This window comes from Coregonus clupeaformis, chromosome 10 (genome assembly GCF_020615455.1).
Source record: "Coregonus clupeaformis isolate EN_2021a chromosome 10, ASM2061545v1, whole genome shotgun sequence".
Lineage (NCBI taxonomy): Eukaryota > Metazoa > Chordata > Actinopteri > Salmoniformes > Salmonidae > Coregonus > Coregonus clupeaformis.
The window spans coordinates 40,762,755-40,776,470 of record NC_059201.1 but is presented as its reverse complement, the minus strand read 5'-3'; the positions used below and the strand labels follow the sequence as shown (position 1 = coordinate 40,776,470).

At 41.2% G+C, this 13,716-nt stretch overlaps 1 protein-coding gene across 3 annotated transcripts in view; it reads left to right on the top strand.

Annotated features, from left to right (window-relative positions):
• Nucleotides 1-5,371: 5,371 nt before the first annotated feature.
• Nucleotides 5,372-13,716, top strand: part of LOC121575144 (carboxy-terminal domain RNA polymerase II polypeptide A small phosphatase 2-like) — a 30,914-nt gene continuing 22,569 nt past the window's right edge. Inside the window, exon 1 of one of the 3 annotated variants that reach the window (XM_041888036.2) lies at nucleotides 5,372-5,747. In XM_041888036.2, coding sequence (XP_041743970.1) covers nucleotides 5,687-5,747 — 61 coding nt within the window. In that variant the 5' untranslated portion in view covers nucleotides 5,372-5,686. The remainder of the gene's footprint in view (nucleotides 5,748-13,716) is intronic. The other 2 variants (XM_041888038.2, XM_041888037.2) reach the window with 2 other exon arrangements.

The following is a 13,716-nucleotide window of genomic DNA, read 5'->3' as shown; positions in this document are numbered from 1 at the left end:
TTCCGTATCACGCAATATTCCTATCGCGATAGAAAAACTGCGGTAGCGTTAGTGTACCGTAATACACCGTAAAAACGTGCATAAGGACAAACTATCGAATATTTGTATATTATTTTCAACATTCGATTTGATATGTAGGTAGGTTACAGTGATTTTTGGAAGCTATTAATTTGTTTATTTAAAATGAATAAAAGGTGATGATTGATCAGTCAGCAAGTTTTTTGTTTTTTTATTTAACCTTTAACTAGGCAAGTCAGTTAAGAACAAATTCGTATTTACAATGATGGCCTACCAAAAGGCCTCCTCCTTGTGTCAACCAGAGAGGATATTTGCCTCGGTTATTTATAATACTTGCCACTGTTTTTTGTTGCTTCATTGCTGTTGTTGCAGTTAAATGTATTGCACTCCAAATGATTCAATTCTGTCATGATGACATCCTTACAAATAATGAAAGTATCTGCACATACATCATTTCTACATTCATAATTTTTTGCATTCTTCCTCAAACATCTATGCCATTTTACAGGCAGGCCAACTGGTGTTACTCTACCAAGGGTTTGTCTCCGTGAAATACCTTATTTTCCCAAAGTGAGCAGTCTGCAGTGAGATTGTTTTGGGAGTTACAGTTGAAGTCGGAAGTTTACATACACCTTAGCCAAATACATTTAAACTCCGTTTTTTCCTGACATTTAATCCTAGTAAAAATTCCCTGTTTTAGGTCAGTTAGGATCACCACTTTATTTTAAGAATGTGAAATGTCAGAATAATAGTAGAAAAAATTATTTATTTCAGCTTTTCTTTCTTTCATCACATTCCAAGTGGGTCAGAAGTTTACATACACTCAATTAGTATTTGGTAGCATTGCCTTTAAATTGTTTAACTTGGGTCAAACGTTTCAGGTAGCCTTCCACAAGCTTCCCACAATAAGTTGGGTGAATTTTGGCCCATTCCTCCTGACAGAGCTGGTGTAACTGAGTCAGGTTTGTAGGCCTCCTTGCTCGCACACGCTTTTTCAGTTCTGCCCACACATTTTCTATAGGATTGAGATCAGGGCTTTGTGATGGCCACTCCAATACCTTGACTTTGTTGTCCTTAAGCCATTTTGCCACATTTTTGGAAGTATGCTTGGGGTCATTGTCCATTTGGAAGACCCATTAACTTCCTGACTGATGTCTTGAGATGTTGCTTCAATATATCCACATAATTTTCCTTCCTCATGATGCCATCTATTTTGTGAAGTGCACCAGTCCCTCCTGCAGCAAAGCACCCCCACAGCATGATGCTGCCACCCCCATGCTTCACGGTTGGGATGGTGTTCTTCGGCTTGCAAGCGACCCCCTTTTTCCTCCAAACATAACGATGGTCATTATGGCCAAACAGTTATATTTTTGTTTCATCAGACCAGTGGACATTTCTCCAAAAAGTATGATCTTTGTCCCCATGTGCAGTTGCAAACCGTAGTCTGGCTTTTTATGGTGGTTTTGGAGCAGTGACTTCTTCCTTGCTGAGCGGCCTTTCAGGTTATGTCGATATAGGACTCGTTTTACTGTGGATATAGATACTTTTGCACCTGTTTCCGCCAGCATCCTCACAAGGTCCTTTGCTGTTGTTCTGGGATTGATTTGCACTTTTCGCACCAAAGTACGTTCATCTCTAGGAGACAGAACACGTCTCCTTCCTGAGCGCTATAACGGCTGCGTGGTCCCATGGGGTTTATACTTGCGTACTATTGTTTGTACAGATTAACGTGGTACCTTCAGGCATTTGGAAATTGCTCCCAAGGATGAACCAGACTTGTGGAGGTCTACAATTATTTTTCTGAGGTCTTGGCTGATTTCTTTTGATTTTCCCATGATGTCAAGCAAAGAGGCACTGAGGTTGAAGGTAGGCCTTGAAATACATCCACAGGTACACCTCCAATTGACTCAAATGATGTCAATTAGCCTATCAGAAGCTTCTAAAGCCATGACATCATTTTCTGGAATTTTCCAAGCTGTTTAAAGGCACAGTCAACTTAGTGTATGTAAACTTCTAACCCACTGGAATTGTGATACAGTGAATTATAAGTGAAATAATCTGTCTGTAAACAATTGTTTTCAAAAATTACTTGTGTCATGCACAAAGTAGATGTCCTAACCGACTTGTCAAAACTATAGTTTGTTAACAAGAAATTTGTGGAGTGGTTGAAAAACGAGTTTTAATGACCTAAGTGTATGTAAACTTCCGACTTCAACTGTATGTAAAATGGGAGGGTTTTCTCGCATTTTCTTTCCTTCTCTCCCACGCACCTCTCTGATTAAGAGGGGTTGGGTTAAAAGAGGAAGACACATTTCAGTTTAATGCATTCAGTTGTACAACTGACTAGGTATCCCCCTTTCCCCTTTCCCTTTCTTCTGTCTCCCTCAATCTCTCCATTTGGGCATGTTTGCTTCTCGTTTCATCACCTCTTTTTACTACACCTCTCTGTGGGCCGTCTCTCGTTCTCTGTCCTTCTCACTCTCACATTCTCTCTCTCATTCCCTCTCTCTGTCCCCCTGTTTCGCTATGCCCAGGCATCACAGTTTGCCTTCTGGGCCCCTTTTCCTGGAAGCAGGGCTCTACAGCAGAGGCCACCCCAGGGCAAGATGGCAAGGAGGAGGGGGAACAGGCTTCTTCCTGCAAATCACATTGTTAAGGAGGTGTCTTCACTTCTTGTCTTACATGAGTTCAGCTTGTGGTCTACGATGTGGTTGAGATATAAATATATTTGTAACCAGGGGTCTTAATCAAACGGGACTACTACACCACTGTTTTAGTTAGCTTCGCTATGTGTGTCTGCTTGCCACACCCTTGTGAGTTCTGGTGTTCTCTGCTTATCCTGTCTCCCTCTCTTCAGCCCCCTCGTTCCTGCCAGACGCTGAGGATCACGTGACCTCTGTATAGGTTTTCCATAAATTCCTCACATTCAACCAATGGGTATCCAGTATCACACCCTTCTATTTCCCTGTTACTTTACCGTTCTCCTGCCTGCACATGTGTGCCCTCTCTTCCTCTCTCTCCATATAGGTCAATGTATGGGTTTACTGTATATAGTGCCAGGCCAAGCCAGACCTCGCACAATGCACAGCACACTGTATTGCTCAGGCATATCAGGGACAGGTTGTTGGAGTATGTTGTCAGAGAGTGAGATATTACATGTGAAGGTTTACTCAATGACATTAGTCATCAGAGGCCATGATAAAACATTAGAAGCACCATATAGAAAATATATAATTGTGATGTCAACAATAGGCCTATTCATCGTTGGCTGCAATGCATTTTGTAATGTATATCACAATGAAATTAATATAATTCATTTATCCAATCTGCAGCCTAGTCACACTGCTGTTTTTTAATTTGGCTTTTCTCTTATAAAAACACTTCCTGTGTTCTTTGCTTGGTGTTTGTTTGAACTTACTCCTGACATTTTTGTTATGCATGTGATCACCTGTTGTATTCTGTTTTTATTTAATTCATTTATTTTCCAGCTGTGTTTTGTCAGCTGGTGAACACTTTCAATTCCTATATGTTGTCAACTCTTAAAAACCATTTCAACAAACCCATATACAAACATACCATCATTGTAGATTAATTTAATTTCTGCCTCGTATTGCATTGTTATGCAGATGGTATTGCAAAGATTCTGTGAATTTACCATGACAGATATTCTACATTTCCTAACAACAATCAAACTGACTTTCTCTCTCTCTCTCTTTGCATAAATGGAGAAAATATTATAATGGACTTTGAGGTGTTATTACATGCATTATTAAGAGGATATGTAGGTTAGTCAGACCAGTATGTGTCTAATAATGTATATAAGCAGTTTGTTAGCAGATATTCAATTAGTGTTATAATATACTCAAATTATCACAATCATACTCTGTATGACAATATAGAACAGGGGTCCCCAATTTCATTCAGCCCTGAGCCAATTTTTCCTTGAGCGGTTGGTCGGGGGTCCAGAACATGTAAATTAACCGCAAGAATCCCAAACAGACAAAAACAGAATAATTTCCAACCTTGATTACATTGGGATACGATCACATAAGCCAGTCTATTTTTGCGTGGGGATACTTGAACAGATTTCTTAAATTAAAATTACTTTGAGCTGATTTCCTGGTCTTTTATGTCCATTAAAAAAACTATTGAAAACGGTTTTGGGGGAAACCCTGATATAGAATATCAATCAAAAGCAAAATAACTAGGTGATAAAAATGGTCCTAAGAATGCCGTTCTAAACGGGTTGAGCTAGGTTAATTTTAGCCTATATGATGAAATTCTAAAATGTGGTTTGTAATCAAACAAGTAGTGCTGCCACAAGTTCAAAACAAAAAAGTCTGCAGACTTTATAGTCTTCAGTTCAAATATTTCACATGGCAGTAATTTTTTACTTTGTCCTCCGTTGCCGCAGATAGGTGATCATTTTGGCAATAGGCCTTCGCATAGGCTTCATCCACAGGTCTACTACTTCATGTATATATATATAAATAGCATTTAGAATAGTATTCAGCATTGAAATATGCAATTAATCAAATGTATATTAAATTTCAAACTAGCCTAAATAAGCATAGCCTAAGGATATTAAACAAACAAATTGTCCGTGATCCGTGTGCTATATCGATAATAGGCGCATGCCTCTGCCCAGGCGTTGCTGACGCCTGCCAGATCTTACAACGTCTGGATAGGTCCTCTATGTATCAGCTAACCACATCATATGTTATAGTAATCTGTCAGTTGTTGACCCCGTCGATGACGTAGCACGTAACCATTGGTTAATGTGTGCAACGTCTGAGCAGGGGAACGCAACCAAACATGGTCATTGCTAGAAGGGAAATTAACTTCAAAAGTTGTCGTCGTCGTCCCGCCCCCGCTTCATTTTAGCTAATCCTTACCCTTTTCCTAACCTTAACCTAATTATCCTAACATGCTACGAAAAGTCAAATCTGATGTTAATTTCACAAAAGCTGGATCCCTTCTAGCCATGACCATCAAACCAGGCCACATACCCTGCGAACACAGGAATGCGCTCAGGACGAACTCGAAGTGAGTTGAGAAGAATTCCTGTGGTACTCCCACTTCTACGAGATCCAATCCGCGACGACGAGCGGTTTCAAGGCGCCCCCAAAGTCCTCAGAAGAGCAAAAACAAAGCATCATCCGATAAACTAAAACAATCAATTATTAATCAGACATATACACATTCTTCATTTGGACCAAGATAAATAATTATTTTACCGATATATTTTCCGTTTTCTTATAGGGGATTATGATCGTCACTCGAGGTTGTTTATCAGTATTAAGGGGAACTTGAAACCGCCCCCTTTTCCTTGGTTGTTTTGCTTTTTTCGCCTGGATTCTCCATGTTGGAGTATTAGCGAGGTCTTTCCTAGTGTTAGGTAGCTATCAGAGGGGACCGTAGTGTTACACTAATCAACTTCGTGTTGAACGCATAAGACATATTGGTTAGCTTGAACTAGGAAAGATAGCGGCAGCTATAATTCCTTCGAGAAAAACCAAGAAGCTGCTTTTATCGGAATATTTTCGGATACCAAACGCAACGGGTTGGTAAGCGTGATTGCTAACCAGCTAATCTTAGCTGAATGTTGAAAGTACCTGCGTCGAATTGGGGGAACGGATTGGACTTTGAGGGGCTGTGCATTTGTTAGATGGAAAGTTCTATTATCACTCAAGTGCAGAAAGAAGATAGTCAACTGCCGTCCAAAACAGGTAAATCCTCGTGTTAATCTGCTCAGTGAGATCACTTTCTCAATGTATAATATTGTTTGTTGAAGCGGACGCTAGCCATTCAACTGTCGCGCAAGCTAACTGGTAGCGGATGGTAGCATGCTAATAGCCACACGGCAATCATTCGCTTGCGCCCGTCTAATTAATGAATGTCAGCGTTGAGTGCGTTTTGTCATGTGAACAAGTTCTTGGTTAATGTGTCTGACATTACATTTATGGCATGAAGATATTCCAAATGCTGGTTGTACTGAATCAGGTTTGCCACTGTGTGGGTGTCCATTTTACATTCAGCGTGCGAGTCAAAGAATAGAACGTAATTCGTTAGTTAGTTTACGGGTAACGAAACTACTATCCCGCAGACGATAACGTCAGTCAGGGATAGGGAACCTCTGGATAAAGTTATTTTAACAGCAAACTAACTAGCGAACTACGTTCTTGTTGGAAAGCCATCGATTGTAGCCTATATTGTGAGCCAGGTAGTAAAGCACTCTATAGATTTAAATTGTTGTACTATCAATTACGTTTGACATTGGCTCAAGTGTTGAACGTTTAGAAGTGGCTAGTTGTCTGGAGTATGCCTGGTCAGTTTATTTGTCCAGACAGTAACAGAATACTTTTGTTTGCAATTTGTCAGATCAGTTTGTATGAATTATGTTTGGCATGGATGTAGATACTTTACTCCTATGGACTGTCATCCAAATATATGTCAAAGTAGACGCTCTTTTAATAACACAGAAAAACAACATTGGTCAACATTTGTCTATAAGGTGAATGCACCTATTTGTAAGTCGCTCTGGATAAGAGCGTCTGCTAAATGACGTAAATGTCTAGTTCATTTTACTTAGACTTTTAATACCTAAGCAATACACACAGTCAACATTTGGTTAATGCCACAGACAACAAAGATAGTCACGATGACTGTGTATGTTGAGCATGTTTGTGCACCATTTCAGATGTCACCCCTACCCAGTACCCTACCCACATGTAAAAAATATGTGACCGACCAGCTCGATTCGGTCTTATGTAGCAACATTTTAAATTGTTTTTTTTTACATTGGATAAAAGTAGAGACTCAGAGCTAGAAAATGGTATATCATGCACTACAGTTGAGGAACAATGGGAATGTAATTCTGCTTTGAAAGTTGATAACCTTGTAACCTCACTTTTGAGAAAATGGCCTTTGAATGTTTTGGTACACCTACTGGAGAGCTTTTACATTTTAGTCATTTAGCAGAAGCTCTTATCCAGAGCGACTTACAGTTAGTGAGTGCATACATTTTTCATACTGGCCCCCCGTGGGAAACGAACCCACAACCCTGGCGTTGCAAGCGCCATGCTCTACCAACTGAGCTACACAGGGCCTCTTCTTTGTCTACACCCATTCAGCATCTTTCGCACACTGTAAAGCCTTAGCCCCACTCATCTCTTTAAGGATTCACATGTGAGGCCATGTACTAAACAACCAAATATTTCAAGACTAAAGGCTGGTTTATACTACGGGTGTGTTCGTAAATTGTGTTTGTGCCAGAGTGTGCTCAGAGTGCGTTCTAGGCGTTTGTAAACTCAGTGTTGTCAGATTGTCTGTTCGTAAATTCAGAGCGTTTCACTCTCGGAGCGTTCAGAGCGCACACTGGACGCTCTGGCGGAGGAGTAGGGTTGATCCGAGCATTCTGACCTAACAATAGCAGTCAAGCACCCAAGCTAACTGGCTAACGTTGGCTAGCTTGCTAGCTACTTCCAGACACAAATGAGAGAACAGCTCACACTGACCATTTTACTCGCTCTAGCAGAGCTGGTTAGGCTGTTTTTGTGTTATCCAGAGCATTGGTGACTGCAACTGTGCTGATGGCAACAATTTTAATTACACTTTTTTTGCCAACGTTTACTGGCACCGGCCATATTCAACGGGTGTTGAGCGTTCGTAAATGTGTCAGTTATTCTGCGCTCTGGCACACTCAGACGATAGTGCTCTGAAATCGCAGTAGATAGCCAGAGTGAATTTACCAGCTACGTCTATTGAAAGTTGTTGCAGTGACATCATGAACATTCTATTGAAATGGTTACTTGCATAGTAGTGGAGTCTTTTGTTTAGACATGTAGCTAGCTAGCTAGCTAAACAATGAACCGTAATCCCAACTCATAACATTACTACCCTGCATGAATCTGCAGGTAGCTAACCAACCAGGTTCAATGTTAGCTAGCTAACATTAGGTTATAACTAGCAATTGCAAATGTCTCTGAGATAGGAATAATATAACTACACACAGATCATACACGTGATGTTATCTAGCGAGCCAGCCAGCTAACGTTAGCTAGCTAACACTACACTAACTTGAAATGAAAATGACTTTCTGACTATTAGAAACGTGAAATATCTGAAAATGTAACTAGTTACTCTCTTACCCGTATACATGGATGGACGCTTCTCCCTCTCTGTCACGGATGCCATGGTTGCCCTTAGTTTGAAGATGTAATCCAGAGACAGGTGTTTTATACAACAGCCTTCTGTGTGTTCTCTTTTCGACCCATCTGCATATTTGCAAACAAACGGCAACATTTTATCCATCTCCTTAGCTATCATACTCTAATTCCACAGATTTTTAAAACTCGGTCCTCCAGAAAGTGGAGATCAACACTTATGTAGTTCTTCTACGTGATATCTTTCAAAAAAGCTGCATTAGAAAGGATTACCTACACATACTGACCTGCTCATGTTATAGACAGAAGCGTGCTACATGGCAGACCAATCTGAACTAATCTCTCGGCATGTCCAGCCCACTCGTTATCTCAGTCAATCATGGCTAGCGGAAAGGTTGTTGTCTTTATCTGTGGCTAAACCAACTAGGCTTGTAATTTAACCATTTTATTCGTATTTACAGATGGCATACAAGTTTGTTATTAAGGCACATGAAAGTTCACGTTCCAGAAGGCATTTCTGCCCCAAAAAACTATTTTGATAAATAAATAAAAGTTTACGTTCAAATGGCTCTCCTGAGAAGTAGTGATGCGCGACATAAGCCTAGTTTCCTGAAACGAGTCACATATGGTAATAGGATGGCGCAGCTGATATGAAGGCACTGTGTGTTGTTTATACTCCGTCTCTGATCAGGATTAAAGGCCCTGCTAGGTCCAGATGGGAGACTCCATATTTGTTTTTCAGATTGACTTGAGCTGCCGTGGGTGGGTGGATGTTATTTATTTCACGTCAACTGTCCTTCCTTTGTTGTCCTGCACAGATAGGCCTACATCATGTCTCACAGGCAAAAAGAAATGTCAAAGTGAATTCCATGACTTCTTTTATTGGGGTAGGGATAGTTATACTTCAAGATAGGCTGTGTGCAATCATTCCTCTGCTTGTGAAACATTCTGGTTGAGACAGACTTAAAGGAGAAAACGTGCCAGACCGATTTGTCGGTCTGAGTTATAGGGACCACCCGCCGGACTGAAGGCTCTCATGGTTTGCAAATTACGGCAGGCACTCTGATCAGAGGTGCTAAGTAGGGGTGTGCCGACATGGCCATACTTGTAGTCGTATCCGTCATTTTTTCCCCAATCTCCCTGAACATTTATAAAGCAAACAAACTGCAGATGAGGAGTCACGGGGGGGGGATTGGTGGTGTGTCTGACCTGTGTCTGTCCTCAATTTGCAGTTGGCAGACAAGTTTGCTTTCAGTCAGAATGGGCGTCGTCAGTGTTTCATCTTTTTGCCCGCCTCTCTTGTTAGATATTATGCACATTGATAGCAAACGTCCTTGCCATTTGATTTATCATAGTAGCATGCTAACAGGAGGCAGCAGCAGTCTGAATGGTCAGACCGAAACCGAGAAGTGAAGTTATGAAGGGAGTGGACAGAGAACATCACTCTATCCAATCAGAGCAGCAGGATCAACGTACAGCCCGTCCTTCTCTTTACAGACAGGCAAACTAGCCAGTGTAGTTATTTAGACCAGTAGCACCTCACTTGACTGACTGACATGAGAAAGATGTGTGCTGGCACCCAAAAATAATTCCCCCCCCGACACGAATACTTTTTTTTTTTAAATACTCGGATCATAATGGCATCCAAAAAATTGCCCATATCCAATACGATACTCGTTTTGTCCGGCTACTCGGCACATCTCTAGTGCTAAGTACTCAAACGGTAGACACTCGACAATCCTACCATTCTGTCCGTGCCTTAGGTTAGCTAAGAACTTGCCTTAAATTGTTTTCAATTTGCACGTTTCTGTGACACTCAAACTTTTCATATTTGGTATGAGGTAATCATGATCATTGCATTCTTCAACTCTTTTTGTTGGTATTGCTTTTACTGGCTGAGGCTGAGAAGAAGAATCCTGGTTAGGCTATTTGAATTACGTTAACAACCTTCACACACCTCATAGGTAAGCTTGAAAGCTTGGTCGCTCATGGCTGTAAAAGTATCCTTTCAACATTCTCATACACTAGACCGACTGTTATGAAAAGGCAAGATTTGTGACATAACATGCTTATGACAGCATTGCGAAAGGTTGGCTGTCAGCTGTCATGTGCACTGTAAAAGGGATATTTGTTTTTATAAGGTTGCGCTGCAATGGATAGTAGCCTTCTTACAGACTCCTGACCAATTTTGCTATTTTGTGAGTGATTTTACGTTGATCTTAACTGTTTTTGTACATAATGTCTCCGCCATTTCCTATGACCGAAAACAGCTTCTGGACACCAGAGCAGCGATCACTAACCTCGATTTGGATGAAAATGTATATTTCAACGAGTCTGCAGCTCTGGATGTTCTGCTTACTTCGGACCAGGCCCTTATCCCCGGGACTCGAAAGAGGAAGCGGCAGCGAAAGAGAGGCAGGCGAGGCGACATCCTGATGTGACTACATCAGTGAGCAAATAGACCACCATTGCCCTCTGTTCTATTGGAAAACGAGCAGTCACCGGAGAACAAACTGGATGAGCTCTGTTCGAGACTATCATATCAATGGTACCTGAAAAACTGTAATATTCTGTTTCTCAGTTGTGTCTAAACGAGGACATGGATAATATACATCTTGCTGGTTTTTCTATGCATCGTCAAGACCGCATGGCAGACTCGGGTAAGACTAAGGTAATAAGGGTGTCTCTCTTTGTTAACAACAGCTGGTGCACAATCTCTAATATTAAGTAAGTCTCAAGTTGTTGCTCGCCTGAGTTAGTATGGTCTGCAGCTTATCATGAGGTATTCTATTTACCAAGAGTTTTCATCTATATTTTTAGTAGCCATCTACTTACGAACACAAACCGATGCTGGCACGAATACTGCACTCAACAGGCTCTATAGATCCATAAGCAAACAAAAAAATGCACACCCAGAGGCGGCGTTTCTCGTTTCCGGAGATTTTAATACAGGGAAATTGAAATCTGTTTTACCTCATTTTTACCAGCATGTCACCTGTCTAACTAGAGGCGACAGAACTCTAGATCACTTTTACTCCACACACAGAAACGCATACAAGGCCCTCCATTTGGCAAATCAGACCATAACTATAGCTTCCAAGCAAAAATTAAATCAGGAAGTACCAGTGACGCCCTCAATACGAAGTGGTCCAATGAAGCGGATGATAAGTTACAGGACTGTTTCTCAGCACAGACTGGAATATGTTCCGCGATTCATCTGATAACAATGAGTAATTTACCACGTCAGTCACCAGCTTCATTAATAAGTGCATAGACGACGAGGTCCCCACAGTGAGCGTATGTACATACCCCAACCAGAAGCCATGGATTGCAGGCAACATCCACACTGAGCTAAAGGCTAGAGCTGCCACTTTTTAAGGGGCGGAACACTAATCCAGATGCTTATAAGAAATCCTGGTACGACCTACAACCAGCCATCAAACGGGCAAAGCGTCCATACAGGACTAAGATTGAATCCTACTACGCCGCCTCTGACGCTCGACAGATGTGGCAGGGCTTGTAAACTATCACAGATTACAAAGGGAAACCCAGCCGCGAGCTGCCCAGCGACGCAAGCCTACCAGACGAGCTAAATGCCTTCCATGCTCGCTTTGAGGCGAGCAACACTGAAGCATGCATGAGAGCACCAGCTGTTCCGGAAGATTGTGATTTCGCTCTCTGTAGCCGAGGTGAGTAAGACCTTTGAACAGGTTAACATTCGCAAGGCCGCGGGGCCAGACGGAATACCAGAACGTGTCCTCGGAGAATGCGCTGACCAGCTGGCAAGTGTCTTCAATGACATTTTCAACCTATCCCTGACCCGGTCTGTAATGCCAACTTGTTTCAAGCTGACCACCATAGTCCCGGTGCCCAAGTAGGCCAAGGTAACCTGCCTAACAGACACCCTGGATCAACTCCAATTCGCAAAAGTGCCGATTCAGACATTTCCTATGCACTTCTCAGTATTTGGTATTCAGACTTACCTTATTCAGTCACGTAACGCGCTCTGCAGGTGTGGTTACCTTGCGCGCTCTGAAATTTCATTCAACCCCTGAAAACCCTCCCACTTTCTGGCCAACCGATTTTCTCGTGGCGTTTTCATTCTGTAGGGTTTTCAGTACATTTTATCTTAAGCCATCCCTTTAAATACGGTGTATTTTTTGTTTGTTTAAATTTTTCGACAGATTCACTAGACTATATAGAGAGAACGGGTTCAGAATATTAGGGATCAATGAAAGAAATACATCTAAATATCTGCATATTCGTCTCTGTTTCAGCACCAATTGATCCCAATAGATAAAAAAAATACTTGTAGATTATTTAGGTTTAGGAAAGTATTTATGAATCATAAACAGGTTGGAGTGCCTTTATGCACGAAATAAAGAAAAATCAGTGGTTTGATTCATTCTAAAAATTGCCACATTCAGTTCTTCAACCCATGGTAATGTTGGAAGATTAGTATAATTATAATAGAGAGAATAGTGTACAATAATAGGCTATATCCTCGTCTTTTGCCTGCATTAATCATGTAATTGTGTGATGACATGGCCAATTATCGCGTCATGCGTCGCATTCAAATGGTTATGGCTTAGTCTGTGCTCCGCGCGGTAACGATTTAATTAGTATACATGTATTTTTATATTATCAACTGTTACTAATGACCCTCCGCAACAACCACACGGCTGTGACGGCGTTTAGAGGAAGCAAATGAAGGTACATGGAATGTTAATGTAGGTTATACCACCTAAAGGGAACTAACAGCAAATTGGAAGTTGAATACGTGTGGTTATTAGGCTTACTGACGGTCGATAATGATAGTGGCTAATATTTAACATGATAGAAATAGGAAACCGAAAAAGTCAGGGTAGCCTATAATTAAGACATTCGAGAGTGCCCATCCCTGCAAGTTAAAAGGCCGTACAAATTTAAATCCTGCATAATGACACAGCATTTCATAAACTTTACTGTGGGAAAGTTGATATGCTTCAGTTTGCTGCCATATGACTGGTTTCACATTTGTCTCCAGCGATTATAAGAAATAGATCTAAAACAAGTGTAATTGATATTTACAATTCTGTTATCCAAACAGTAGACCTTCGCTAGACCTTATTCATTTGTTTCCTCACGTGTAAAAGTAGTGTAATTATTAGGGAATTAAGTTAAGGTCAGAATACGGAATAGCTGTAGACACTTCCACAACACCTTCTTTGTTCGATCTCCACCCCAAATAAATAGTGGGTGAATAGCATGCTATTCTCATGCTTAAGTTCAAGGTCAGAATACGCATAGAGAGAAAAGTGCATAAAAGGGGAATTCCATTCCATTTATGCATGCTTACTCAGGTCTGAATTTCCCCCATACTGCCCCAACAGACCCACAGATGACGTAATCTCTATTGCACTCCACAATGCCCTCACCCACCTGGACAAAAGGAATACCAGGTAAGAATGCTGTTCATTGACTACAGCTCAGCATTCAAAACCATAGTCTCCTCAAAGCTCATTACCAAGCTCAGCACCCTGGGACTGAACAC